General features: G+C 50.2%; 10 protein-coding genes across 12 annotated transcripts in view; 5 read left to right on the top strand and 5 right to left on the bottom strand.

The window, feature by feature from the left end:
- Nucleotides 1-646: 646 nt before the first annotated feature.
- On the top strand, nt 647-2,434 carry FOXG_02306 (uncharacterized protein; the record flags this gene model as incomplete). The annotated part of the gene is made up of 1 exon (XM_018379706.1): nt 647-2,434. One exon carries the CDS (start codon nt 647-649, stop codon nt 2,432-2,434), a length of 1,788 nt encoding a protein of 595 aa, XP_018235796.1.
- A 196-nt stretch (nt 2,435-2,630) lies between these two features.
- On the top strand, nt 2,631-5,207 carry FOXG_02305 (uncharacterized protein). Its single transcript, XM_018379705.1, has one exon. The coding sequence runs from the start codon at nt 3,268-3,270 to the stop codon at nt 5,032-5,034; it is 1,767 nt and encodes a 588-aa protein (XP_018235795.1). The 5' UTR covers nt 2,631-3,267; the 3' UTR covers nt 5,035-5,207.
- A 109-nt stretch (nt 5,208-5,316) lies between these two features.
- FOXG_02304 (ADP-ribosylation factor-like 2) lies at nt 5,317-6,509 on the top strand. Its single transcript, XM_018379704.1, has 6 exons — nt 5,317-5,506; nt 5,561-5,671; nt 5,720-5,736; nt 5,786-5,931; nt 5,983-6,063; nt 6,121-6,509. The coding sequence occupies exons 1-6, from the start codon at nt 5,448-5,450 to the stop codon at nt 6,250-6,252; spliced, it is 546 nt and encodes a 181-aa protein (XP_018235794.1). The 5' UTR covers nt 5,317-5,447; the 3' UTR covers nt 6,253-6,509.
- A 648-nt stretch (nt 6,510-7,157) lies between these two features.
- FOXG_02303 (uncharacterized protein) lies at nt 7,158-12,691 on the top strand. 2 transcript variants are annotated; one of them, XM_018379702.1, is made up of 3 exons: nt 7,158-7,543; nt 7,829-11,997; nt 12,048-12,691. In XM_018379702.1, the coding sequence occupies exons 1-3, from the start codon at nt 7,408-7,410 to the stop codon at nt 12,420-12,422; spliced, it is 4,680 nt and encodes a 1,559-aa protein (XP_018235792.1). In that variant the 5' UTR covers nt 7,158-7,407; the 3' UTR covers nt 12,423-12,691. The 2 variants fall into 2 exon arrangements, with proteins under 2 accessions (XP_018235792.1, XP_018235793.1); XM_018379703.1 differs by having other exon boundaries at nt 7,166-11,997.
- On the bottom strand, nt 12,620-14,512 carry FOXG_02302 (1-acyl-sn-glycerol-3-phosphate acyltransferase). Of its 2 annotated transcripts, XM_018379701.1 has the most exons (3): nt 14,408-14,512; nt 13,310-14,348; nt 12,620-13,260 (listed from the first exon to the last, which is right to left on the bottom strand). In XM_018379701.1, the coding sequence occupies exons 2-3, from the start codon at nt 14,022-14,024 to the stop codon at nt 13,064-13,066; spliced, it is 912 nt and encodes a 303-aa protein (XP_018235791.1). In that variant the 5' UTR covers nt 14,025-14,348; nt 14,408-14,512; the 3' UTR covers nt 12,620-13,063. The 2 variants fall into 2 exon arrangements, with proteins under 2 accessions (XP_018235791.1, XP_018235790.1); XM_018379700.1 differs by having other exon boundaries at nt 12,630-13,260; nt 13,310-14,504.
- A 1,155-nt stretch (nt 14,513-15,667) lies between these two features.
- Nucleotides 15,668-18,450, top strand: FOXG_02301 (uncharacterized protein). The gene is made up of 3 exons (XM_018379699.1): nt 15,668-16,416; nt 16,466-16,818; nt 16,865-18,450. Exons 1-3 carry the CDS (start codon nt 16,022-16,024, stop codon nt 17,683-17,685), a joined length of 1,569 nt encoding a protein of 522 aa, XP_018235789.1. The 5' UTR covers nt 15,668-16,021; the 3' UTR covers nt 17,686-18,450.
- A 131-nt stretch (nt 18,451-18,581) lies between these two features.
- Nucleotides 18,582-21,163, bottom strand: FOXG_02300 (translocation protein SEC63; the record flags this gene model as incomplete). Its single annotated transcript, XM_018379698.1, has 4 exons — nt 20,811-21,163; nt 20,447-20,758; nt 18,788-20,387; nt 18,582-18,733 (listed from the first exon to the last, which is right to left on the bottom strand). The coding sequence occupies exons 1-4, from the start codon at nt 20,838-20,840 to the stop codon at nt 18,582-18,584; spliced, it is 2,094 nt and encodes a 697-aa protein (XP_018235788.1). The 5' UTR covers nt 20,841-21,163.
- A 469-nt stretch (nt 21,164-21,632) lies between these two features.
- Nucleotides 21,633-23,986, bottom strand: FOXG_02299 (lipid particle protein; the record flags this gene model as incomplete). Its single annotated transcript, XM_018379697.1, has 3 exons — nt 21,633-22,282; nt 22,362-22,920; nt 23,030-23,986. 3 exons carry the CDS (start codon nt 23,984-23,986, stop codon nt 21,633-21,635), a joined length of 2,166 nt encoding a protein of 721 aa, XP_018235787.1.
- A 708-nt stretch (nt 23,987-24,694) lies between these two features.
- On the bottom strand, nt 24,695-25,543 carry FOXG_02298 (small COPII coat GTPase; the record flags this gene model as incomplete). The annotated part of the gene is made up of 5 exons (XM_018379696.1): nt 24,695-25,035; nt 25,092-25,157; nt 25,210-25,249; nt 25,358-25,461; nt 25,525-25,543. 5 exons carry the CDS (start codon nt 25,541-25,543, stop codon nt 24,695-24,697), a joined length of 570 nt encoding a protein of 189 aa, XP_018235786.1.
- Nucleotides 25,544-26,084: 541 nt separating this feature from the next.
- FOXG_18283 (uncharacterized protein) overlaps nt 26,085-27,338 on the bottom strand; it is a gene marked incomplete at its 5' end in the record, with an annotated part of 2,770 nt that continues 1,516 nt past the window's right edge. The window contains one exon of the mRNA XM_018398346.1: nt 26,085-27,310. Coding sequence (XP_018235785.1) covers nt 26,465-27,310 — 846 coding nt within the window. The 3' untranslated portion in view covers nt 26,085-26,464. The remainder of the gene's footprint in view (nt 27,311-27,338) is intronic.

The following is a 27,338-nucleotide window of genomic DNA, read 5'->3' as shown; positions in this document are numbered from 1 at the left end:
GCTCCAACAGTATGTGAACAACTTAACTGTTCATCTCGTTCCCTTTGTCAGAAGAAATAAAAATCGGACAAATGTTCCACGAGAACCTTGTTTCAACACGATCGAACGACTAGCGGGTTCACCTATTCATCCATAGCACTATGTTTGCTGGTAGCCTGTGGCTTCTCTGGGTTGCCTTCACACCTTGGCTCTTCTCCACGATTGATCTTGGGATGCCATAGGTAGGTGTGCAGAACAACATAGCAAAGATTTCAGCCTCATCTAACACTTTGTTCGGAGGAGATAGTCCATATCGGTAACTTGTTCGCACAAAGCCATTCACACCGAGAACAGCAGATCCATTCCACTGATATTCTATTTTGTTGAAGAATTGGTTACCGCATTGTTCACACCGAGGACGTGCGTCGCGACCATGGAACACATTGACGTTGCCCTCGAGTCACTGTCTGTGTTCACCATGCAAGATCTTTTATATAAGGCATATGGTGCCAGTGAAGGAAGCAAACAACCAAGATCTACGGTTTTCTACGGAGCAAGTTTATGGAGATTTTGCTTCTATTTGAACAAATCTAACAAACAAATTAATGCGGCAGCCTTGTGTTGAAGTTCTTGTCGTCTACCAAGAACAAATCTCATAGTGCTCAAAATGGCACCTCATCGTATATACCACGACCCCGATGAGGAGATCGAGTATATCCCACTACCTGATATATCAACCCATCAGCTTGACCAACTCACGGACCTGTTGTGGATGGATCCAGGAGTCAACATAGCTGTGCCGGATAAAGACTGGTTGCTAGACCAGCAAGCTCGTGTAGCTAAACTCGACAAATCAAACCGCCGTTCCACCAAACTCTTGGCCCGTCTCTCTGCCAAACTTGAAAGTCTGTCTTACACACTTGGTGCTGACGGTTCGCCAACAGCATGTCTGTGCCCAGCCCATCATGGTCTTGAACCTAAGTTGATCCGGCGACTTATGCTCTTGATCATCGTCGAATGCACTGAACGTATCCAAACTCTGCGCACTTGGCGACAGCGTATCGCTTATCCCAGTGCTGTTATCGCATGGCTGGATCGCATCGATGCCGTGACTGGACTTTGGATCGGTCGTAAAGCTTTCAATGCCACCTTTGGCTACGAACGTGTTTCGCCCACAAACCTCGTAGTCAAAAGCAAGTGCGAAGCTTGCATTATGTCGGTCATTGGTGGTAGACCTCAGGTGCTGAGTGATCTGCGAGCGACATTGACTACGCGACGGGATCGTCACATCGACCGAGGTGGTAGAGATCCAAGACTTCTCCGACTTATTGAGTCTTGGATATCACACCAGCATGCTGATAGTCGTAGGGCCATTTACACTGGAAGTGCTGAGATCAGCAAAGAACTGAGCAATCTGATCAACACCATCAACTGCCTGAGAGAGGAACGCCCGGGATCTCAATTATCTCGATCTTCATATCGATCAGGTAATGACCATCCATCGAGAGCGTATGAAGAAGACGGTAGGCGCGGCCGTGCTCGTACTCGGCAATCATCTCATGAACAGTCGTCTCGACCAAGCTACAGCATCCACAGCCAGGAGGACAGACACACATTTCTTCGTCCAGAATCAAGATCTAGTCAGTCGAGTGCTCAGTTCCAAGGGGACGAGCAAAATTGGATGGATGAAGACGTGGACTACCAAGCGTCGCTATGGATGGATTGTCAGATGCAACAGCGAGGACTTACGGCCAATGAACGAAGACAACTCTTTGAGGACGATGTGCATCCCGCCTTCAGCGACTATGCAGAGAGTGTCAGGAACATGTCTCTCGGTGATCGATTGCAGAGGGACTATGCGCTTGAGCAGAACAAGACACCAAGCATCGTGCCAGATGAACAGATGGAATCATCATCTGTCTACAGTAACCCAAGTGCCGTGCCACCTCCTCTTAGCTTCAGCAGAGGACCAAGCCCCCCTGATACCACTGCCGGTAATAGCCCTGCGGAAACTGAGTGGGTGCCTGTCTCGGTATTTTCGCTCCAAGCAAGTGCTGCAGGCGGTTCACCTCCTCGTCAAGACACTGTGGAGCCGACCAATGGAAGCGGTCGAGAGTCTACTACATACGCCGAATACCAAGCACATATAGATTTCTGTCGGAAATACGGATTCAAGACGGGTCTCTCGTCTGAAGATGGGGAGCCATCAACTCCTCGGCCACCACGGGGTGGAAAGCAACGAACTTCGGTCGCTCCATCAATTGCAGCGTCGAGCGTTTACTCTTCGCATCCTGGGTTTAGACACTCACAAGAGAACGTGGGTTCATTGGCTCCAGGCGGTCAGACGGGCCATCGGTCATCACGTATGTCGACTCAGAACCAGCCCAAGAAGAGTCTGTGGGATCAGTTGCGGGAGGATAGACGACGACTGAGGGAAGATAGTGATGAGGAGTAGATGGAGTTGATGCTTTCCATGGAGTCTGGGGTTGATGTTTTGTTGTTAGTTTGGATATACCCTGGGAAACAAACATATAGGATACACATGGCAGAGCTCTGCAAATATAATTCCTTTGTTTATTAGATTCGCTCGTTGATATATTATTCACATCTTGATTGTTGACTTGTCACACCCGAACCCCTGCAGTAACGGAACCAATTCGACTTGGACCACAGAAGATGCTGTTGATCCCGATGGTGATATGCACTTAGCCATGGTTTGCTCTAATATCTCGTCCCTGGCCTGAAGTAGCCCTTGATATATCACCGTATTCGGACTCGCCTTGTACCCTAGGTATTTTCATTCGCACAGAGGTCAGTACTAGAAATCTGCCACTGTTGACAAGTGGCAGTGGCCTCTCGTTCTTTTCCCAAGACTCGTTGCTAGGCAGGACCTGACCGCGTGCTTCTCTTCTTCACACAGTATCTTACCTTACCTAGGTGACCTTAGGCCAGTCGCCTTCATCTCCCCTCTCAATCGTAACAAACAAAAGCTCGAGTTTCTCCTCTTCTTCGCCACAACTAAACCCCAATATTTACTCGCCTGGCCGAGAAGAGCGTCGGTATTCTTTCACTTTACTCTACCTTCATATTGTTTCTTTCATATCGCTTTTCGAGCTCTGTTGTCCCGTCACCATCCTTCGCACCGCTGTTTGCACCGCCGTTTCTACATATCGCCGTGTTTATAGTAGTAAACCTGCGTGTGCCGCCTTTATACAGGTTCGTTCTCATTTGCTACATCCCCCCCTTCATCCGCAAGAACTAAACAAAGAAAAGGCGACTTTGTAAGCCATGTCGTGGGCCCCCAGCAGCCGGGGTGGTGGAGGCAGCACGCCTTCGCCAAATGTCAATAACTCGCTGCAACGCATCCAAGGCATGGGAAAACTCGTTGGGCTTCAAACCCCAAATCAGCAGCTCCTGCCTGCGGGCGCCGTTAAGCAGCGATTCCTCGGGTCGCAAGGGACATCGAGTAATGTAGATTGCACTCCTATCCAACAGGGCTATTGGAATAGGCAGAAGGGACTTCGCTCTCCTCTTCCTCTCCAAGGTAGTGCGACCGAGGCGGTTCATATTCCTCCGCATCGAAGGCCTTCCAAAGATGTCGTGCATTCTCCTCCTGCTCAGTATCAAACGCCTGTGCAGGAAGTTGTTCGCGCTCCCTCTAACCAAACACCTGAGATCGTTGATTCGGAAGGGACAGATGACTTTGAACATAGCTCCGTGGGCACTTGGAACTCACCTAAGGAGCAGTCAATCGGTAACAACTCGTCGGAATTTGCAGGTGCTCCCTTGCCAGCACCCTTGCATATCATCCAAGCTGCTGCCACTTCAACCGCCCTCGTTCTCCGAGAGCGATCCTTCAGCACCGCATCCATGGCGCTGAGTGCTGTTCCACTATCTTCAGATGAAATGGCCGCATGGAATACTCCTCGACCATATGATCATGACAACGATGACGATATGGCCCTTGTCCAGATCAATCCGAATTCATTGACAGCCGTGGAGAAGTGGGAGACACAGCAAGAAAGCTATCCCATCTTTAACCTTACCGAAAGCCGTCACCCTCGGGTGGATGATTGTGATATCAATCCTGCAACTGGCAAGCTAATCCCTCCACCGCGATACATCAAGATTCAGAAAGACACCCAGGCCAGGCACAACTGGCGCCGCGCGGTGACCAATTCTGAAGGCTATATCGCCCGCGAGCTGGATTTGCGCAAAACTAAGAAGGAAGAGATTGAGCGTAAAAAAGAGGAACAGAAGTATGCAAACATGACGCACGAGGAAGACAAGTGGCCTGATGCAGATTGCACTCTTCGGCCCGTCCAGCCTGAGGACTTCCAGGGCATCGCAAACATCATCAATAATGAGATGCAGCGAGAAGGTTCGCAGGTCTACCTACCCAAAGTTAACTGTGCACATATTGCTGAACTGTACAACGCTTGCACGTCGAACCGTCGCCCTTTCATTGTGGCGATTGAATCTCCTTGCGAGATAGCCAACCGTTCTGGATGGTCTAAGGCCGACGAAAAGCGTTATCAGAAGCTCCTTGGATATATGAAATCCCACGGAGCGTCAGAGATCCCAACCATCCTTGGCTTTGCCTTTGTCGACGATTCTCGACAGGATTTTCTAGGCCATGCATGCCAGGGAGCCAGATTTTCTGGGCAGATCAAGCTCATCGTTGACCCAGAGCATCGCCGAATGCTCGTCGGGTCGGCACTGCTGGACAGAATTTTGTTGTCCACGTCTATATACCATCGTAGTCTTGTGGACTACACCTGGGATTGCTCGGAGCCCCGAAAGACGTACGAAGAAATTCCTGCACACAATGAACGAAAGTACAGCAAACTGTACTTGGAAACATTCTTTGATGGCGAGGGCGATTCTCGCATTGAGTGGACGACACGTCTGCTCGAGAAGTACGATTTTGCGAAGGTTGCGAATTTCAAGGAAGCTGTTAAGCATGGAAACCATCCAGGCGTCTGGAAAGACATAGTTGTATGGGAACATGAGGCACGCCCAGCTTCAGAAATTGTGGAGGAAGAGAAGCATTGATGTACTAGAGCCATGGCTATTGAGTTTTGGGTGTTTATCGTGATGGTAATTGCGTGGCAGGGAATGTTTGGGCCAAGTTCGAGTGTATTGACATGTAAAGCAGCGTATAGGACGTCGATAGTATTCACAATGTTCATGGACGTCAGATTATGTAGATTATCCATTCATAGTGGCGGTTGAGGCATAGCATACAAGAGTGGTGAAGTTGGAGGGGGTGAAGGAGATCAAGCGAGCACCAATCACGTGGAGCCATGAGAGCCGCAGGCAACTGAATTCAACGACCTTCATAGTTCGGTGATGAAGAAAGAAATCCTTTAAAGGCCAAATAACCGACAAAACTGCCTAAGAACTAAGTTGGAGTGATTTGCTTGTCCTACTATCGAGTTAATTCAATACACGACTCGTGAATCAAAATGTTGTCAATCCTGCGAAAAGCCCGGCTCAAGGACAAAGAAATGCGAATCCTGATGCTGTGAGTATTTGACCACGACCTGCTTCATTAAAGATTTTGACTAACTCTTCATAGCGGACTGGATAATGCTGGAAAGACCACAATCGTCAAGAAGGTTATGGGAGAGGATGTCAACACCGTAAGCCCAACATTAGGTTTCATCATCAAGACAATTGACTACGAGGGGTAAGAAGGACTTCATTCGTCATATAACACCGCTGACAGGCCTTACAGGTACAAATTAAACATCTGTGTGTGACCTCAATATGCCGACTCTATGAGATGAGCTGACACCCTCAGGGGACGTGGGTGGGCAGAAAACGTTGCGCTCATACTGGAGAAACTATTTTGAAAAGACAGATGCTTTGATCTGGGTTGTTGACGCAACAGACCGTTTACGCATTCAAGACTGCAGAGACGAGCTTCAAGGTTTACTCTTAGAAGAGGTGCGTGCTATGACACGGCAACGGTCGCATGGTCACTGACAAGTGGTACAGCGTCTTGCAGGGGCAAGTCTGCTTGTTTTTGCCAACAAAACAGATGTTGAGGGATGTATGACGGAAGAAGAGATTCTCTCAGTATGTTCACGTCACGCCATGCCATGTTAATATGACCAAGCTCACCATAATACTTAGGAATTACAACTGGAATCGATACGGACACATCGATGGCACATCCTGCCATGCAGTGCCATGACTGGAACCAACCTTGAAGAAGGACTATCGTGGGTGGTGGAGGATGCAAAGAAGCGACTGTTCCTCTACTAAACGAGACTGGCTCAACCAAATGGTTCCTGTTGGCCTCACAACAGGATGTCCTTTTGCAAAAGCAACAAACAAACCACAAGGTGTGGATAGCCGCGAGACTTGGAAGCAACCAGCCGTATAGCGCGGATATGCATAAGAAAGTCAGCTAGCTAAAACGTTGAAACCCGATATAATAAACTCGTTACGCCGGGCAACGTAAAACGTCCCGCAAAACTCTACAGCACGCAATCTGTACAGGCCTCGTCTAGCGAAGCGCAGGGGAGCGGGAGAGCATCAACAAGTGCCGCGTGCAGCTTGTGCTAACCTTACAAGGTCGTATTGTCGATCGAGAAATCTGAGATAACCTGCTTGCGTGGTCTGAGGCATAAGAAGAGCAAGATACGTACTGCTCACTTCGTACACGAACCAAGATGTGACAAGGTTTAACGGATTCAAGCCATGGTTTGGGTTTGTTATTGTAGTGGATCGCCCGTGGGGAAAAGTTGAAAGTAAACAAAGGATGACGTTTTGTATTGGTCTTTTGTTTATAGCGCATGGAACACAAACATGTGAGTTGAGTGAGGCTGAGCTAGGTTGCCTATGATATCAATTGAATCTTCATCGTTCCGATTCTGCATCATGCAAGTAATGAGACGAGGTTCATGCATAATTTGCATGAGATCGAGCTCTGATATGCACCAAGATTAAAGACAATCCCGTCCGTTGATGGCCGCATTTGGGCCGGAATCTGTCAAGCAGTCCCTCCCTAGCGAGCGGGAGCGATTGCCCCTGAGACTTCGGGTTGCATGGGCGCTACAGCGGCCCCCTCTCATAGCGGGTTTTAGAGACAGACACACCTGGGGACGGTCATGAACCAATAAGGTCGCAGAAGCGCCATGTGAAATTTCCACTGCAGCTAACAGACATGATCCCATCCCAGTCGAGTGACCCATTATCAACCTCCCATCAGCACCACATCTCAAGGCTACGTTAGGCTCTTGGGAGATAGCAGAAACAGTCTATAACACCTACTGCAACCTTGTGCGTAGGATTGCATTGTGTATTTTCCTGCTCGCGCTTACTGTGCTATCCAAAAAAGCCAAGGGCCCACGCCGCGCCGTCTTTCTTCTAAAACATCCACCCCCTTCCGTGTCATGTCCCAAAGGCCCCAGAGCCATGTCCGACGAAGTCTCCCAATTTCTCGAGCAGGTCGAGCGCCTGCGTGGTCAACAGATCGAAGAAGACGAAACGAGAGCTCGTGAGCTTGAAGAATATTTGGCTGCCAAGCGAGAAAGACAAGCTCGTCGTGAAGGTGAGAAAAGAACAAAAAAACAGAGAAAAAAGAGAGAGCTTGGGCGTCTAGTGTTGCTTGCAGCTTGACTCCCGCCCGAGAGGCTTTGTTGCTTGCATTGTTGGCGTTCCCTCTTTCAATTTCCAGGGCAACATCCTCCGTCGTACACCCGTTGTTTACTTTCCGTTGTTGTATTCTTATTTTACTGGCTTACTCATGGTTTTGTCTTGGCTTTGGGATGCATTGATGCTGAAATCACATAATCACCGATGGTGTCCTCTTGCTAACCACAATCACCAATGACAGAACGTGCACGATCAATCTCACCACAAAAGTCCTCCCCTGCAAACACTCCCTCACCACGTTCGAGTCGTCATAGCGTTCACCTATCCGAGGCATTGAGGCTCGACTCCCCCGGTTTGTCCAAGGACGACGCCGCCTCGCCATCATCTGAGCCTGAAGCAAAGCCCGAAGCTCCAATGGATGTCAGCTCCTCTCCGACCAAGGAGAATGAGTCTCCTGTTGATGTCGATATCAAGCCCGCGACTACACCCGCCCGTTACTCTACATTATCATGGCAGCGGCGACCTAACTCCCGCAGCGGCTCTGCCCGCCCGTTGAGCATGCTCGCAACCCAAAATGCGACCCAGCGGTCGTTCATTGGGTCGCAGGAGTCTTCCCCAGCTCCAGCTTCAGCCACTGAGCAGACTTTCTCGAAGGACCAGATTGCTCATGCCCTCGGATCCAAAGACCCTTCATGGTTTCGCCAAACAGCTGACCGTGGGGCTAACTCAGCTGCTTACCGAAAGAACCAAGTCGAGGATACTGATCGTTTGGACATGGCTTCTGTCAAGGCGCAATTACCAGGCATGACAACTGAACAACCAAAACCAAGCCCACCGGCTGAGGAGCCCGTCAAGGAGCCTGCTAAGGAACCTGCTACTCCTACTAAGATGAGTTTGGCAAGTCCTCCAACGCTGAATCCTCCAGCCTTTGACGCCGGTGAGGATAAGTCTGTGGGAGACCGCTTCGGAAGCATGTCAGGGCGTGTATCTCCTACTCGATCCAACTCGCGATCCAACTCGCCCACCAAGGGTATGGGCGGATTTGTTCAGAGTGCCATGATGAAGAGGTCGGATAGTGTTAAGCGATGGAGCGTTACGAGCCCTCCTGGTCTGAACCGCGCCAATTCGATCCAGTCGAACCAAGGCGGCGGTCTATCTGCAAATGCGCGACCCCAGAGCAAGGGGCGACCTGAATCAACAACGCCAAACTCGAGCCGGCCAACATCTCGCCATGGAGAGTCTGATAACGAGGTTACACCAAAAGCCCCTACAATTGAGACTGCCATGGAGGGAGCACCAATTCCTACCAGCCCTTCCAAGACTATGGATCCTCGAAGGTGGAGTCCTACAAAGTCAAGTTGGCTTGAGAGTGCTTTGAATAAGCCACCTGAGTCACCTAAGACTCACCACAAGTCGAGTTCATCGCAGCCAGCTTGGATGGCAGAGCTGAACAAGAACAAGGGAGGTGTTCCCGGCGCTGAAGGAACAACACGGCCTCGCCCAGGGTCTATTTCTCATAAGCACCAAGTTAGTATCGGAGGACTTATGAGGTCTACGCCTATGGGAACCGCTACAAAGATCAACACCACTGGCCTTGGCGGTATCTACTCTCCTCCCCCCGGTGGTAACCGACCCTACAACCACGGTGCCGGTTTGAGCATTTCTAAGAGTGCCCCTAAGCTCGAGCCTGGAACTCCAACTGAGGACAAGGCTGCCAAGGTTGAAGCCGAACATGTTACTGATCCTGAGCCAGTCCCGGACCCTGAACTCACCGAAGAGGAGAAGAAGGCATCGGGACCTGCCAAGGATGAGCCGGTCATAAGCCCCAGAGAAGTAAAACCATTTGCGCCTGTGCCCAAACCTAAGCCTGAGTCACCCCCAAAGAAGGATTTCCGCAGCTCATTGAGGCATCGGCCAACAGGGTCAGAAGCGCCAAAGACCCAAGAACCTGAATTCAAGAACGTCTTCGGCACTCTTCGCAGAACCAAGACACAGAACTATGTGGCTCCTGATGAGCTGAAAGATAACATTCTTAAGGGCAAAGCTTCCCTCAGCCAGACAGGTGGTCCAAAGAAGACGGAGAGAGTGGATGAATTCAAGGAGGCTATTCTGAAGAAGAAGGATGACTTTAAGAAAGCTCAGGTCGAGGGTAAGGGCATCTCAAGGAGCAATACTCCCACGAACGATTCGCCACTGCCAGAGGGCCTTGCCAGAAGGGCTGAGATGGCGAAGAGAAAGTCCATGGCTGAACTAAAGTCACCACCCACACCGAGTAAGCCAAGTTCGCCCAAGCCGACACCAGGCCCGAAGAGGATACCCAGCCAGACCCCTTCTTCGCCCAAGCCCGCTCCTGAATCCGCCCCAGAACCCGCTGACGAGGGTCTAAAGCGAGTAGTTACCGAATCTAGCGCGAAGCCGGAGGAACCGTGGGCCTTGCCAGGCCTGCACAAAGAAACGAGCTCACCTGCTAGACTACAAGGACGTGTAGGAGGTAAGCTCGCTGGACGGTTCAACCCAGCCCTCGCCGGTATGCTTGCACGAGGACCGCCACCCATGGCTGCCAACGGGGGAAAGTCCTCGGACGAGTCTGATTCAAAGGGAGCTTCCACCGAAACAGTTACAGAAACTTCTGCTCCGGGCCCGCAGCTGACACATATGACTAAGGGTCGAGCACGAGGCCCCAGAAGAAAGGCCCCGACTTCAGCTGCCCCTAAAGCCGCCTCTGCAGCATCAGCAGCTGAACCAAAACCTGGCCAAGAAAAGCCCAAGCCTGCTACACCGAAACCCGTTGAACTTGTCAAGGAGAAGCCAGCAGAACAGACACCTCCCCAGAAGGTGGAGGAATCAACTACTGCCCCCCTTTCTATTCAACAACAAGTTGCTGCCAAGGCTGCCATACGAGGAAAGCCTACACCCACAAAACCCACGCCTATCAAGCCTCAAGAGGATGAACCTCGACGATTCCAGACTCGTGATGAGCAAGCATCCTCGTTCTCTTCCAGACAGACTCCCAAGAGTGAATTCCTCCCAAGTGATTATCCCTCACCACTAAGGATCCAGAAGACTGGTGACGCCGCTTCACAGCCTGGCTCACCTAAGAAACTTGACAACAACCGCATGTCTCGATTCATGGACCGCCCATCATCAAACAGCACGTCAGAACCTGCCAAGGAGCCAATTCGTCTGACGCATCAGCGAACAGGCTCTCGGTCTCCTGTTAAGATGTTCCAAAGGCCACTGCCTGAGCCTGAGCCCTCATCCCCAACAAAGGTTGATAGTGACCCCGTTGTCTCTGTAAAGAATGCGAGGGCCATGTTTGGCGGTGCTGCTCAACCCCCACCTCTGGCAGCGAAGCCCTCGTGGGACAGAACAGAGGCCTCAGGAGTACAGACACCACCAAGAGCTTCTCCTCGCCCCCTTCCTGACCCCGGACGATCTTCTCCTCTACAAATCAACAAGACTCCATCTCGAGCGGCTACCCGTCCCTTGCCAACACCCCCTACTAAGGAACCCCAGACTCCTCAAGCCCCGCAGACCCCCAAGCCTCAGCAAACAGCTTCAACCGCACCACCAAAGACCCCCAGCCAGGGCAGCGATGTTGCTAGTCTATTGACAGACTTCTTTGGGCCAAAGCCTTCAAGGTCTGAGTACAAGGTAGATGCTGCAGAGCTTCTTGCAAACCGACCACCAACGGGCCCCCTGAAGATCCAGAGTCTCAGCTTCCAGGTGTTCCAAATATCTGCAGAGGGCAAGAAGACACCTGTTTCGGCTCACAACGAGCGCACGTTGTTTGAGCGAGAGATGTACATTGCTCCCCACAGCTTCACAAATGAGGCTGGCTGGAAGCGCCTGGAGATCTATTTCTGGGTTGGTGACCAGGTTCCTGAGTCGGCTGCTGACGATGCTCTTCTTTTCGTCCAGAAGGAAGCCAAGGCATTGGGCGGTAAGCTTGTCAAGATGCAGCAAGGCAAGGAGACAACGGAGTTCTTGCAAGCTCTTGGTGGAGTTGTCCTGATTAGACGCGGCTCAAGCAACAAGTACGACTCACTGGCACCCAACATGCTCTGCGGCCGGCGCTATCAGGGCCAGGTCGCTTTCGATGAGTGTGATTTCAGCCCATCGAGTCTCTGCGCAGGATTCGTCTATATTCTCACCAGTCAGGGTAAGGCCTATATCTGGAAGGGACGAGGATGCGATGTAACAGAGCTGAGTGCGGCGAAGCTCATCGCAATTGAGCTTACACTCACTGGAGAATTAATCGAGGCCGACGATGGCGATGAGTCTGAGTCTTTTTGGAAACTTTTTGAAAGCGGATCTAAGCCTCACTCGGCTGATCATTGGAGACTCAAGCCCAACTATGCCAAGTACTGCAGCAGACTCTTCTGCTCAGATGCAGACACACGGCAACAGGTATGTTGATTCACATTGGCTCAAGCTGTCAACGTACTAATAAGCACCAGGTTTTTGAGATCGCTCCCTTCAACCAGCATGACCTCTCTCCCGAGCACATATATGTTCTTGACGCATTTTTTGAGATGTACATCATTGTTGGCGCCCGTGCTCAGTCGCAATACTCGTCTTTCCGCAACGCTCTCGACTTTGCTCAAGAATATGCCATCCTTGCCGCGGGCATGGAGGACCGTCCTTTTGTACCCATCTCAACAGTCGTATTGGAAGGTATTCCTCGGGATCTGAAGCGTGTCTTCCGTTTCTGGCGAGATGACTTGAGCCCTACAGCAACACATACTAGCTCGGCTGCTATGGGAACACCGAGACGGGGCCGAAGCCTGAGGGTCGTATCACTGACGCAAGCACTGCAGGCGCTTAGAGAGTAAGCTTGTCGGCGCATTTGCTATATCCAAAAGCTGGGCTTCATCGATTTCTTGTGTGGTTTTTAGTGTAGCGATATTTCTTTGTAATTGGTCGGTCTCGGAGCATGGCGAGATATAAGGCAGGTCGGGCCTGGCGTTGAATCTCGTTTCTGATCCTCCGGTTTTGGCGTGTAGATGATGATAGATGATACTGAATGAAACACGAAAAGTGTGCAAGTTACATACAGATCTGTATGCATGTGAGTTCCCGTGACACTAGGAGGAAGTGATCGACATCCGCATATATAATGTATATACGTCTATTCATTCCGTCATGCGACTAAATTCTGAAAACATCTTGTGAGCCCGCCTTATGAACCTAGGTAAAACAAACAAGCGCAAATCCGCCAGCAAGCAAGCTCCAGTAACGAAAAGCAGAAACAGTTAAACAAAAACAGTTGGGCTGAGCTCAAGCCCGTAAACCTAACGAGCACAAGCCGCCTCATGCATGCGTCTATGGGGGTATCAAAAGGCTGCCTCAAGTCTTTGCATCCGACGTGACTCCCCGTATGGCAAACTCCTTATCCCTATCCTACCCAGTCTTCTCCCTCCTCCTCCTCCTCCTCCTCCCCCTCAATAATTTCTTTTTGTTTGATAAGGTGCGCTTAATGCGCCGAGCCATTTGTGTCGACGGCTGAGCTCTTGCCAGTTGTTGAGTCAAGTGAAGTGGGCACAGCCATGGGCTGGCCGCGGGCCTTTGCTGTGAGAGTGATGAGTTCGTTGAGCATGAGTTCGCGCGTTGTACGGGTAAGCTCGTCAACGTCGGCGGCGGTCAAGTTCTTGGTGGGAATCGGCTTGAGAACTACATACAGTTAGATATTTGGACAGGTGAACAGAGTAGTTATACGCACCCTTGACGGGGATCTTTCCAGATTTGAAGGTGAGAGTCTTGGGGTGCATGATATGGCTATAGTTTGCGACAACGCAGGGCACAATGGGCACACCGGCCTGGACAGCAAGGTGGAAAGCACCCTTCTTGAAAGGCAACAGCATGGGCTCCTTGGCGTAACTTCGAGTACCCTCGGGGAACATGTAGACACTCTGTCGCTTGGACTGAATCTCACTAGCAGCGCCCTTCATAGCCTCGCGGGCATCCTTGCTGTTCTTGCGATCGATGAAAATGGAACCGCTCAACGACATGAACCAGCCGAGGAAAGGCACCTTCTTCAGCGAAGCCTTAGCAGTAACACTGCAGTACTTGGGAAACACGATTCCGAGCATGAGAACATCGAGTTCTGTCTGGTGGTTTCCGATAAAGATAGCCGGGCGCGTAGTACCGAGGACATTATCGGGGTCCTCAACGACGAACTCAACGCCAGTGGTGTAGCGCATAACGTGGTGAAAACAGCGGCCGACAGCCCATTGCGCGATCTGCTGCTTCCCGACGATGGTGAGGAAGATGGAGGCGAGGACTCCGTAGGCTGCGACGGCGAGGAGAGAGATGTAGGAAGCGAGACCGCGGGCGGCGAAGGCGGCTTTTGGAACGACGAGGGACATGGCGTAGAAGAAGATTGTGAGGGCGGCGTAGCCGAGGAGGAAGTAGAGGAGGATATTGGAGATGGACATGATGGGCGACGACAGATTCTGCTGTCTTTGGTTGAGGAGGAGGGAGGGAGGGGGGGAAAGACAGGTGATGAGACAAAGTGAGACACCAGCAGAGGAGAAGTAGAGTTTATAGGTTAAAGACTACAAAGTAGGAGGAGGTCAGCTGGGTTATGGATGGATGTGGATATGGATATGGATATTGGATGGATCTGGTGGATTGTATGGGTTTGGCGGGGGTTGGTTTGTTGAGTGGGTTCAATAAAAGTGTCAATTCTCTAGCGATGGATGGCGGGGTCTTTTTTTTCTTTCTCTTTCCATGTCTTGGACCAGACACTGAATAAGTCACTAATTCAGTCAGTCAAGAAAGTATACTATATACCTTAGAGGATGAGGGATTAATGTACAGACATAGTCAGATCACATTCACTTCCAAGGAGCAACTGAGTTGTTGATTAGTTCCATGCTCTACAACAGCCGTTGACACGGGACGGGAACGTCTTTGATTGGGAGGTTGTCATTGGTTGGGTGATGTCACAGGCAGGTACAGGGTGTTCGTTTTTATGGCTTGTGAAAGTCGGCACCGAGGATGAGGAACAGATGACATGACATGGATCCTGCCTGACTCAGCGGTTTGTTTGGTGCTATATTATATCCGGTTGGGACAATAATAGTTGGGGATAGGTATATCCATAACTCACACCATGCAAAGAATTAAATGATAGAATGAAAACACCTTGTAGAACTCTTCTCTTCTCTTCTTTATGCCTTGACAGTTGATTCGAATTGTATTGTATCGAACACTGCCATATATAACACCTAGCATATCTACTATTGAGGTTCAGATGATGCCGTAAAGTACCAAAGTTCATCTTAGATATCGTAAGATATCCTCTAAAGACTCCGATCCTATGTGACAAAAATATTCAATAGGTTGGAGCATATACTATGATAATTTTTAAGATGAACTTGGTGGGCTCTCAGAGCCTCGCGTCCCTGAAACCCCGAGGCCATGTTCTATACCGATTGGAGTGATCCAGTCGAGTATAAGAACAAGTTGATTGTTGCTCTCAGTCAACCTAGAGTCATTTCAATGTTGCATCACTGTCTTCACAATATCTCTACTTTAAGAAGAGTCAGCTTTTTAGCTATTGTCGTCTTTTCAAGTGCTCTGAAGTGTTTGAACCTCTGGCGTACTTGATAGAATTGAACTACATGGAGCAATATGTCAGCTCCATATAGAGTATGTGGCAGCCTCGAACAACCAGACTTGTTCATTCGAATACTTGTTCCACAGTTAATGGTCAAGTAACACCTCCTCTCGGTTTCAAGCGGTCACTCTAGCAATGCAAAGTAGATCCATTATATAGAGACACAAAATAGCTGTCTTTTGGCTTTGATCACGGGATTGTCCAACCACACTCTTCTTGGCTTCCTTCCGTGTAGTACAGTACCATCTGAGTCTGAGACATGAAACTTACAGAAAACGCTTTCTTTCTATAATAGTACAGTTATGTACCCTGTCAATGTAGAATCTTATACTAAAGATGCAAATCAACTTGAACATACTCGGCATTGTCATGCCTGTATCACGTGGGCCCTATCGGACACTCTACCGGGGTTGCGATAGCTACCTGGAGCTAAGGTGTCGAGCTAGTTCAGGTAGGTAGGCACCTAATGTAACCGCTGTAAGCCAGGCCCAAACTCAACTCCACCACGATCTATCATCACCATTCATTCTTTCGTTCTCCTTGGAATCTTTCATCCCATTGCAACAATCGCTGGCTTCTCATTTCTGCCTCGGCTACTCTATTACAGCCCCGTCCAAGCCGTAACAATCTCTGGCTCGACTTTCGAAACTCGCTTCAATTCGCTTGTCACTTGCTTGCTTGCTTGCTGGCTCGCCTATCTCCTCTCTTGGCTCTGCTCTCCCCTCTTAAACTCAATTTAAGCGCAGTCTGCCTGCGCCTTTGCAAGCACCCAGCCGGCATATGATGCGCGCATCTCGATAATCAATCGCCATGGCTTCCTCCCGCCGAGGACAACCGTCTCTTTCCGTCCGCATGCCTTCGAACCAACCTCTCGATCGTCCTCCTATCGATGCTCTCTTCCTCATCCACTTCGACGTCAAGGCCGGATATACAATTCTCTGGAAACAAAATGCTCCTGGTATCGACCTCGAAGGTCTTGTCGAATACAAATCTCTTCCTTCCGGGTTACACACAGTCTCCGAAGATCTCATCTACTTCGTTCACGACAGCGCCCATGCCGGACTCAGTGCCTTTGTTAACATGCCCTGCGATGAGGAGGAGGCACGAAACGCGAGAATGTTTGCCGTCGGAGTTCTAGTTCCCCTGAGCTATGGTCGTTTGGGGCGCGCTTGGAGGCATGCTGAAGGACTGAAGGAGATGGCTGCGTACGCAATCTACCCCATGCGCAATGGACTTGGCTGACGTGTTGAACAGGAAACTGGCCGAGGATCGCAAAAACACAAGCATACTCGAGGAATATTGGCTTGCCAATCGCGAAAAGTCTGGAAATGGCAATCGTCGACTCTCAGGAGAGACCCCCGTGAGCTCTCCGTCTCTCAACTCATCACCTTTCCCCCGCAAAACCCACAGCCGCAACCGATCAGCTTCCGACGGTGCCTCTCTAATACCGCCTGGCAACAAGCTCTCACCATATCACCCTGCCTGGAGTTTGACTAGCCTTCTGGACAAGTTTGGTCCGCTCATCTTTCCTATACATCGCGCTGCTTTACTGCGGAAGCGTATTCTAATATCATGTCATGCACCAGTCCATGAAGTTTGTGATTTTGGTATGTCATATCCCTTCAGCTAGTAGCTTTTTATTAATATTCCTAGTATATAACCTCTCTGTTCTTTCCAATATTCCTCTATCTGTCACAGATATACTTCCAGGATCAGCTTCAACGCAGCGGTTAAGACCGCTTTTCTCTATTGGTGTTCATGATATACCTTTCCTCATGGACGACTTTGAGGCCTCTAAGAGGCCCCGCAATGATGAAGATGCGATAGATGACGAATCAGGCTCTGGTTGGATTGCGTGCACCACCGACAGCATTCTCGCTATGAAGGACACACTATGGGATATGCTCGTCACTTTGCCTCCCGACTACTCCTCTAATGCTACAGAGCGAGTCTGGCCCGTGGTCGAATGCCCTCGCGGACAGCCTATCAAGGCGACCCAGCGAGATCTTCGTCGTTTTACCACTCTAAAGAACGGCCTTGCCCGTCTTGCAGCTGCTAGCCAGGTCCCTAGCGCGGTCCCAGAGTCTCCTGAAGAGGAGCGCTCTGCGCGTAGATTTTCTACCCAGTCGAGTCACATAGTCCGTGATCCACGAGACGACGCAGTGGAAAAGGTCGTCGAACCCCTGACATGGGCAGCTTTTGCCTACAATGGTTACATGTGGTGGGCCAGCGCTGGTGAACAATTGCGTCAGGAACAGCAAGACGAGGCAGCTCATGATGCTTCCCTGCTCGCCGATTTTGGACCCTCTATGACTATGCCACGACCAGGTTCTCGCTCTGGACAATTATCAGACTCACTTGGGTCTCTCAATGCCAGCAATCGTGCCCCTGATGGTTCTGGCGAAGCCCGGTTTGAGCTTGCTATCATCGCTTTATTTCCCCCGTCTCACCACACAAAATACTATCAGTGTTAGCTGATCTAGCTGACAGCCAAGACGAGCCATATACTGACCATGATGATGATGACGAGGGCCTGTCGCAAGCTTCGGGCGAAAGAGCACCACTTCGCCCATCAGACTCTGACCTCGAACCTGACGATGCCGATGCTATCCGCGTAGATAGCCACGCTGTGGAAAACATGGGCCTCGACGTCTGGAGTGATACCGATGCCTTGTTCATCCGTGAATTGTCGATCCTGTACTTTGGTCGTCCCGCTCATATTGAGGGCAAGGGTGTCGAAGTCTGTGGTGTAAGAGTATGTTAAGAAGCGACCTCACTGTTCGAAAGTTATGCACAAGCAAGACGAAAGCTGGTCCTGCGTCTTTGGAACCCTATATACTACGCATAGTCTATATCCCGAAAGGTCCTGAGAGAATCTGAAAGAAGCGATACAATAGGCGTACATAATGTATGGAAACAAGAACGTTGCCTCACAGGCACTGTTTCAAAGGGGAAAGAGAATGGTAATTCGGGCGCTTGTTATATTATATGATGGTTGGTCCAATACGGGCTTTTTGCTCACTGGAGGCTGAGATGGAAACTGGAAAATGTGTCTTGGTGCTTGAACGAAACAAGCCGGCTGTGGAAATAATTTGAAGTTGAATGAGAATAAGCACAACAAGAAAGAGTTATATACTGAGTGTGTGCCTTAAAGAAACCCCTAAACTCCCAACTTGTTTCTAGATAGAAACAAATGCCCAAGCTTTAAAGTGTTTGTCATCTTCCTCCAGACTCCCTCCCTTCCTAATACATACATACACAAGGATGATGTCGCTTCCGTATACACACATCATGCTCCTAAGAGGGGTTTCGCTCATGATTTAGTGATTACAGTACTTTTTAATATCCACAAAGAGAGACTGGTAGGCCGTTATGACTCGTCCTCAGTATCGGTATTTGTTGCGCTGGTGTCATCCTCCTCCTCATCTGTTCCACTCTCATCCTCAGAGTCGTCAGAATCCCTTCTACGGGTCTTGGGAGTCTGACCAGTCTTGAGAACGTGCATCTGTCCAGCGAGAGAATCTGAAAAGTTGTTAGCAGGAACATTCAATGATTTGTTTTGCAGTTGAGACTTACCCTCTTCAGGCTCACTGATCTCGTCCTCAGCTTGCATCTCCGCTGCCTTGCTTGCTTCCTCGACAACCAATGTAACTTCCATCTTGGTATCGAAGCCGACATAGGAGTCGCAGATAACGTGCAAAACAAAGGTGTAGTGACCAGCTTGAGGAGGTGCGGCGAATTGAGCCTTGAGAGTCTGCATGTTGAAAGTAGGCTTGCCCTCATCATCGATAATAGGCTGATCAAACTTGGCGAAGTGGAAAGGAGGAACAGCCATCTTGCCTTGCTTAGAGTCGCTAAGGAAAGCGTGCCATTGAGGAGAGTGATCACGGGCATAGTAAGGTGCGTGCGTCAGAGGGGGCAGGATTGACTCCTCCTCGATAGGAATAAGCTTGCCGTCAGGGCCCTTGATAGTCTTCTTCTTGCGTCCGTTGATAGCCTCGATATCGTCCTCAGCCGGGTCAATGTCCTCGAGATCCAGCTCGTTGACAGGAGGAATGTTCTCAGTACCAGGAGGAATGAAGCGGCCCTTGATGACAAGAGAAACCAGTGACGAAGGGATAATAAAGCGCTCTCCAGTAACCTTGAAGAAAGCCCTAGATACACGGAAGAAGGGAATCTGCTTAGCGACACCAATCGCGGTCTGGTATTGCTCCTCAGTCAGGAGGCCCTTTCCAACAGCAAGCTGTCTGCGCTGTGCGTCTGGTCGATCCATAAATCGGTGGACAGGCATGTGTGTTTTGGAGTCACCTTCGATAGCACGAGCGATCTCGGGAGTGATGTGGGGAAGCTGGAGAAGAGGAGAGGCGTGGGGTGCAACAGCTTGGATCAGGTTCTGGCTGGTGTAGAACGAGTTGGCAATAGGACCAATGTTTCCGTAGGCGAGAGTGATAGCGTTGAAGGACTGGTTGAGGGCGCGGGCGATAGGGCCAACCTGGAACTTGGCCTTGGTCAGAGCAGGGTCGTCGAGCTCAACACGGCCAAGGTAAGCCCAGAGAAGGGCGAGGGCCTTTCGTCGAACGCCGTTGTCAAGATCCTCGAGAGCCTCCTTGTCCTTGAGCGACATGCCAGAAGCAGTGGGCCCGACCTCGCTTTCAGCTGTAATTCGGGACTCGATCTTGGAAAGACCAGATTCGCCCTTGTCGCCCTTCAGAATCTCCTCGAACTCCTTGCCAGCGCTGAGAGCAGTGATGATGCCGCCCTCCTCGATTTCGTCGTCGTATTGTCGGAACAGGTTGTTGGCGCTCTCCATCAGGACACCTTCCTTGGACATTCTCTTGGTGCCATACCACCATGATCCAACGAGCCAGGGCAGAAGAACTCCAAGAAGCATAGTGTACAGAAGAACGACATACTTGCCGTTACCATCGGAGACCATAAACTGGGGAAGAGCAATTCCCATGCTAAAGCTCTGTTTTCCATCGGGGTGGCCATATTGGATGTAGTTGTTGCGCACGTCTTCGTCGGTGAGCGCTTGATAGGCCTTGGTGAGTTCGACGTAGAAGTCGTTGAGGGATTCAACAGTCTCGTTCTTGGCTGGGTCAGGTCGAACCTTATCGGGATGGAACTTGAGGGAGAGTCGCTTGTAGTGCGACTTGATTTGCTTCTCATTGAGAGACTAGCAGCGATTGTGTCAGCAATGTCATTTCAGCACGATATAGCCGTCGCGAAGCTTACCTCCGAGATACCTAGAATATCGTAAGGGTTCCAAAGCTTGGGGACAGTTCGCTGGGTGACCATAATCAGGTAGGCCATGCCAGCCATGAGGGCCCAGCCGATTATCACAAAGATAACCCGCTTGACCCTCCATTGGCTACGCTTCTGTGCTGACTTGAGCGACTCGACAGTAGCCGCATGCTCTGACTTGTAGTTGGTCTTGATCCGTGGCGCAAGCGCATCTTGGTCGCGGTTCGGGCGAAGGAGTGTGTAGGTAAGGGGAACAGTGACGATGCCGGTGAGAGTCAGGATAAAGAAGGGGAAGAATTGGCCCTATTAATTCGAGTTAGCTGGTGTCGAAGCATAGAGACAATGCCGTTCTTACCTGCTCGTCATAAGAGTAGTCGGAACTCATCTTGACGGTTTGAAGAGAGCCCCAGGGCTACTCTCAAAGCAAGCTCGAGGGGAAACGTAGCCCACAACTCAAGGCGATCAATGTATAGAAGATAGAAACAAAGACACACAAAAGCGCTCTAATAAAATAAAGAGATATCTCTTTACAAAATGAAGAACAAGTTCTCTGCCCCAAAAGAGTGTATTTTACTGGCAGATAATATTGTGCTTGTTGGGTGAGAAGGTAAAGTTAAAGAAAAGTGCTGGTGTTGTCGTTTAGTTACGGCCACGCAGCGCATTTCCCATGGTCGACCTTCGTCTGGAGTAGGAAGCGGGCGGGTTGACGGCTGCCGGTGATCGGATTATCTGTCACTCCCCACTTGCCGCCTGCACTGAATGGCTCCTTGCCGTACGCGCCACCGTGTTCTCAGTTTCAGCACAGAGGAACAATTTTAGAAAGGACAGCCACTGTTTCTTAGTACACTCAGCCCTGCAATCTATGACCTTCTAGCGCCAACCCCAACTCTATTTCGAGCCCGACTAAGGTACCTTATGCTTCAAAGTTACCGACTCAGAACGGAGCAAGTGAATTCTATTACTTAAATAGGAACGAGACCAACTGGCCATAATTTAACAAATGAAACGCTTGATGTATATTAAAGACGCTTATAATGATATACTTGTTCCTCCGAATCCAAATCCAAATCCAATTTTCAAACCCAAACTTATAAAGCAACCTTAGAACTATGCTTCTAGGCTAGAGACATGCTGCTCGTATTATATCCACTTCCATCCATCTGACACGATACTCAGATCAACTGCTACCCTCCGAGTCACTCTTCTCTTCGGGCTCCTCGTAAAGAGTGTTATCGTCGACGGTAGTCATACCAAGACCAAGACCACTGAGATCTTCCACATCGGTCTCGTCCTCTGTAGTTGCACCATTGCCCATCTCCTCCGCCAGAATGTTTCTGATATCCTCTTCGCTGAGAATAGTTTGAATGCTGCCCCTACGCACCCATGGTCTTGAATCAGAGCGTCCGCGTTCAACCAGTCGCTCAATCTTGAGTCTGTTCTCAATAAACTTGAGCTTGGGGAAAGCACTTTGCTTTCCTTCGTGAATCATACGGGATAGCCGATGGGGATCAGGGTCCGACAGAATGCGCCAGAAGTCTGAAATTCTCGACTTTGGCCAAATCGTAATAGTGCCGCTGAATTGTTGAAGCCAAAGCTGACTCCAGTCTTGACCAAGAGGCCGGGGCAACAACTCGGCATGGCGGATAAACTTGAGCCACTTATTCATGTCCAGTTTGAGATAGTGCTCAAACGCAGACATCAGGTAGCCGCCTCGCCATCCACGCCCCTTGCGATGTGTGACTGGGTGACCAACTGAGCCTCGAGAAGAGAAAAAGAAAAGGTTGATATGTGGGTTGACTTGGCTGACAATTGTCATCTGTGGCGTTTCTGTAATATTACGATCGTTGCTATTGCTTCACAAGCCCTTTTTTTTCGTCTGAGGTTTTTTTTGGGGGGGCTAGAGAACCGTCTCGAGTCTTCATCATGAGAACGACAGGGTTAATAATTCCGGGTACAGCGGCCGATGCCAATACCGCCGACCAGATAACACAATCGGGGCTTGTGAGGTAGTTGCAAAGAATCGTCGGCGAATGGGGGTCAGCTGGCACACAGGTAACATTGAGAATGCGACCTGTTCGTTCATAAGCTTCTCGGAATGTCAAGGAGCCATGTGTCCACCAGCCGCATCGTCGCGCCCAGTCAACGGAGTCAAATCGAGCTCCAGTCTTCCACCATCGAGGAATCCAGACTGTAAAGGGTTCGCGGCAGGCGTTGATTCGCTCAGAAAGTGCTGGCACAAGAAGTTGCTTAAGCTCATCATTCGTTCGAGTGGCCACCAAAGCAGCTACTAAAGCACCACCACTGGTGCCTGTAATGACATCTGGTAGCAGATCCGCATCGAGCAAAGCTCGGACAACGCCAATGTGATAGTAGGCAAAGGCTGCGCCTCCGGAGAGACAGAGAGCTGTTCTTCCGTAGTTCGCATAGACGTGTTTGAATAGAACTCGCTTCTGCTCCATTTCGAGCTGCTTGGTGTTTATCAGAAATTTGATGCACTTCTCCTCTGCTTCAGGTTAGAATCTTCGTGCCTAGCTGGGACATTGGGGACTCGCCTTCATCGAGGAAATTTTGTACCAGATTCTTGGTTCCGTAGTACGTTTGGCTGTACAGCCTCGCGTTCTCAACGCCAACAAAATTATTCTTGACGCAAGCTTCAATCAAGGTCTTCAGCTCATCCACCGCTTTACCTCCATCACCCTTCTCGCCCTTGCTTTCTTGCTCTTCAGCGCGCAGTCTTGTCTTCTTCATCTGCTCCCAAACTCTTCGAACAGTCTTGGAATCGTAGTATGCGAAATCGTTCTCTTCCCTCCATGTTTGTCGACCAAGGTAGTTATCGAGCTCCTTTGCGGCACTTACCCAGTCCTCATACTTCGAGGCATTTCGCAAATTTCTTCGGAGTCTTTCTCGCTGGCCGCGCCATGTGAAGAAATGCTCGTACACCCAGATGTATAGTCTTGTCGAGAGATAGGCAACGGCAAGTCCACCCAGCCATGCAAACACGAAGAAAAGCAAAGGCCACTTTGAAAGTTGGTATAGATATCCCTCTCGGGTCTCGTCCTTGGTGCGGGTCCCTAGAAGACCTTCAACAGCCCCTTTTCCACCCCTGCGCTTTCTCTTGCTTCGCTTCGAACCACGGCGACGGCTATAGATCTTCTCGTTAACAGGCGCCCAATCGTTCTGCGCTGTGATAAAGGTCCCTTGACTCGGTGTCGGGGGAACAGGAAGATCTCCAGACGCAGCGTCTGCGGCGGCGGCGACAGCAGCGACATCATCCGCAAGGCCAGACTCGACCTGCGAAGGCCTCTTTGTCACACTGAAGGAACTCGGGCTGCGTGGCGACCGAGCGCCGTTTTCATCGGTCGGACTCTGAAGCGGATCAGGAGCCTGGAGCGCCTTCTCAAAGGCCTCCAAGTCTTGCGCATTGACGAATTCAGTGTCGACATCAGGAAGAAGGGAAGGGTCGAAAGATTCCGGTGGAAATCCATAGACTGGATCACGAGGCAGTAGTGAGGAATACGACGAGGAAGACATTGCGATCGATTTTACGCCGTAATCTCTAACCCATTGCTGACAGAAGAGAGAAATAAGTCAGATTTCTCGGAATCGTGAGATGTTGCAGTGGGTTAAGGGAGAAATTGATTACTATGATGCGAAGCTCTGTTGGGTTGCCTTGTGATGATTCTAGTAACATGACGTAGATTCCGTTGGGGAAACGGTACAGAGGTACATATTCCGGGGATCCATACCAGTCCATCTTGGCGAACCGAGGCCTCTATCGAACACCTGGTATCACCACCGACAGCGACAGAATGAGCCCACGAGCGCTAATCATGAGATGTAATACGCATAATCTCTCTCTAATTCTTGCCACCTTCTCTTTTAGCTACGGTTAAACTAGCCGCATCATGCATCATGATATGTGTCCCGACGATGCCTAGGCACAATAATGCCGTTCATGAGCTTCCAGCCGCCCCCTGTAAGCACCCTAGCACATAAACACCAGGGGTCTGATTTTTCCATCTTCAGGAGTGTTCCCAACATGAGGCTCGGTTAGATTTTGTAGCAAGTAAATGTAGTAGAATTGCAGGACCAATGTTCGCCTAAGGGAGAATTCTGAGTCTCATAAACACTGGAAATCACTTGTCCTCTCTACCTCTCCCCAAAAGGACTCGACGTTAGGTATACCTCTCTAGCTCACTGCCTCACTTCTTCCAATCTCATCTCATCTTCCCTACTCCTTTATACGTACTGCGACAACCAGCGTATACCTTCGCCGTAGCCTTGTCGCATAACCACTGAGCACATGAAGAGCTCGATAGGTCGAATACCCTCGAGAGGGACCTTGCCCTTGCCGGTTGTCTGGTAAAGGCCGAGCTGGTGTCGCATCTCGTCCTCAGAGATAGCATCGGGATGGTCGATCTTGTTGCCGAGAATGACAAAGGGAACCTTGGAGAGCTCCTCCATGGACAGGAGGGCGTCGAGCTCGGCCTTGGCTTCACCGAATCGCTCGTGGTCCTTGGCGTCGACAAGGAAGACAACGCCGTTGACCTCGGGGAAGTAGTCGCGCCAGATACGTCGTGCTATAAAACGTTGTTAGATACATTTGCGGGGTTGAATAGGTGGTGTATTTACGTACCCTGCTGGTGACCGCCGAGATCAAAGGTGGTGAATCGAACGTTGCCGATGGCAAGCTCCTCAGATGCTGCGATGTCTCAGTATAAACGAATCGCTAATGCTTTCAAGGAGAATCTTACTGGGGTGAAGAGTGGGCTGGAGGATAGCGACACGGTCGTTCTGTAAATCCATCGTTAGTCATATATCCCCAAAACCGCCACCGCTGGTAACAAGTATCCCAGCTGACAACCATCCTTCCAACAATCCAACAGCATTGTGTCGACGCACCTTCAGCATGTGAAGCAGAGTAGTCTTTCCGGCATTGTCGAGACCCAAGAAGAGCAGCTTTGCGTGCTTGTTGAGCAGTCCCAAGGAGGACAGCACATCATAGACTATACGCAGCACGTGTCAGCCCATTCAAGTTACCAGTTGTTTAATCGTAAGTGAATACATACACCAGTTGACAATCCACATGTTGTGTGTGTGTATTAAAGTTGAGTATTAGGTTGAAATAAAAAGCGTGGTTTTATTATCTTGCACTGGAGAAAAAGAGTCGTCGTTATCGTTGGCGTCGTGGAATGTAGCTGGTGGTGGATTGTTTGGAGGCGTTGCCTTGAACCAAAAGCTGGCAAGAAAGGGACGCTGAAGTGGTGCCTGAATTGTAAGGCACATATCATCGTGCATGTCACGCCGTACAGTTCCGTCCATCGAATTCCGAGCTGCAGGTCAGCTGGCACAAGGCAAAGGGAGCAAGAACCGTGGCTAAAATTTGTATATCTAGGAACGTATAAGAATTATGTCAACTTGTCCTTTACTATAGGAGCATTCACAGTTCCATTGCCAAATTGTGGTGAATCGAAGCCCATCTCTAGGACTCACTTACACTAAAGTGACCAGTTGAAGACCACCCCAATGGTCAACGAGACCTACAACACTTACCAGCCCAATTGAATAACTGCGAGTAGTTCCATCCATCTAATTACTTTATATCACAGAAAGCGAACAATATATGGCAGAGAATCATTGTCGTGATTGATATTCCGCTAAATGCATTTATGTCATGATAGCCTCTCATCCAACGCCGAGCATGTAACCCAGTAATACCAAATGCTGTATCGGGTATCCAAGCAGTTCAAAATAAGCTCCTTTCCGCCAGTAGCGAGCGTTGTCCGTCCGCTTTATGCAGTATGACAAAGAAAAAATAGAAAAAGTATGTACAGGAAATCTCGAGCATTGCGAGCATCCAGGGTCCATTATCAGTATATACAGTAAAACAATCTCGGAGACCTAGCCGAGAAGGTGTAAGAAGAAAGGACATTTGAGTCATCAAGTTAAATCGTGTAAGATGTATCATCTTCGTCGTAACGTGTCTCGCAGTCTAAATTGAAAGCATGCTTAGATGGAAAGGACGTAGTTGGTCTGGTCCTTCTTGCCAGCCATAAGAAGGCCGAGTTCCCTCATGCGTTCCGTGCCGCGTCCGGGAACAGGCTTGCGCTCGGGGATCTGGCCACGTCGAGCGCGGTTGCAGTACTTTTGATGGAACTTCTCCTTGCGTCGCTGACGCTTACTCTCCAGACCCTTGACGATATCGATAGCGCCACGGATGTGGGTATCGTTGTCGTATTTGACCTTGTGTCGGGCCTGCTTTCGCTGGTGGCACATAGCACCACCACGTGGAAGAGACTTGGTGTGAGTGAGCCCAGGGCGACCAGCCAGGTTGAAGTTGACTTGGCCGCAGCGAGGAGATCCAAGAGGAGTAGTGATGGGCTTGCGCATAGGAGCTGGGGACTTGGCCTTTCGAGGGGATTGACGGTCAAACAGAGGCTTGGGTGATCGGCCTCGGACCTTGGGAGGGGGTGAGTGATGACGCTTGGGGGGAGGAGAGCGGAATCGCTTGGGAGAGGCATGCTCGCTCTTGCGACGGCGACGAGGACGGTCACGTTCATGATGAAGATCCTCCATTTTGCCCTGGAAGAACTCATCATCCTCGTCACTTGAGTGATGAACAGGGTTGAAGATCTCGCCCTCGTTTTCCTCCTCAGGCTCAGAGGCAGGGAAACTGGGGTCGATATCCTGAGGAATGACGCGAAGCTTCTCATTTCGTCGAGCTGCGAGGCATGAAAGGTAAGCTTCCTCGAGAGGACGGTCCTCATCCAATGTACCGCAGACAAAGTCAGTGCTGTCGGGAAGATCAGGAGCCTCCTCGGCATATCTGACGCGCTTTGAGCGACGGTTGGCACGCTGGTTATCCACGGTAGTGATAGAAGTG

This window comes from Fusarium oxysporum, chromosome 5 (genome assembly GCF_000149955.1).
Source record: "Fusarium oxysporum f. sp. lycopersici 4287 chromosome 5, whole genome shotgun sequence".
NCBI classification, from domain to species: domain Eukaryota; kingdom Fungi; phylum Ascomycota; class Sordariomycetes; order Hypocreales; family Nectriaceae; genus Fusarium; species Fusarium oxysporum.
This window is presented reverse-complemented; position numbering and strand designations above follow the sequence as displayed.

Coding starts and splice junctions, on each gene's coding strand:
- FOXG_02305 (XM_018379705.1), top strand. CDS start 3,268: ATGTCGTGGGCCCCCAGCAGCCGGGGTGGTGGAGGCAGCACGCCTTCG.
- FOXG_02304 (XM_018379704.1), top strand. CDS start 5,448: ATGTTGTCAATCCTGCGAAAAGCCCGGCTCAAGGACAAAGAAATGCGA. Junction 5,932..5,982: donor AAGGTTTACTCTTAGAAGAG/GTGCGTGCTATG, acceptor CAAGTGGTACAG/CGTCTTGCAGGGGCAAGTCT. Junction 6,064..6,120: donor CGGAAGAAGAGATTCTCTCA/GTATGTTCACGT, acceptor CATAATACTTAG/GAATTACAACTGGAATCGAT.
- FOXG_02303 (XM_018379702.1), top strand. CDS start 7,408: ATGTCCGACGAAGTCTCCCAATTTCTCGAGCAGGTCGAGCGCCTGCGT. Junction 7,544..7,828: donor AAGACAAGCTCGTCGTGAAG/GTGAGAAAAGAA, acceptor CACCAATGACAG/AACGTGCACGATCAATCTCA. Junction 11,998..12,047: donor ATGCAGACACACGGCAACAG/GTATGTTGATTC, acceptor AATAAGCACCAG/GTTTTTGAGATCGCTCCCTT.
- FOXG_02302 (XM_018379701.1), bottom strand. CDS start 14,024: ATGTCCATCTCCAATATCCTCCTCTACTTCCTCCTCGGCTACGCCGCC. Junction 13,261..13,309: donor TGGAAAGATCCCCGTCAAGG/GTGCGTATAACT, acceptor AACTGTATGTAG/TTCTCAAGCCGATTCCCACC.
- FOXG_02301 (XM_018379699.1), top strand. CDS start 16,022: ATGGCTTCCTCCCGCCGAGGACAACCGTCTCTTTCCGTCCGCATGCCT. Junction 16,417..16,465: donor GGACTGAAGGAGATGGCTGC/GTACGCAATCTA, acceptor CGTGTTGAACAG/GAAACTGGCCGAGGATCGCA. Junction 16,819..16,864: donor CCATGAAGTTTGTGATTTTG/GTATGTCATATC, acceptor TAATATTCCTAG/TATATAACCTCTCTGTTCTT.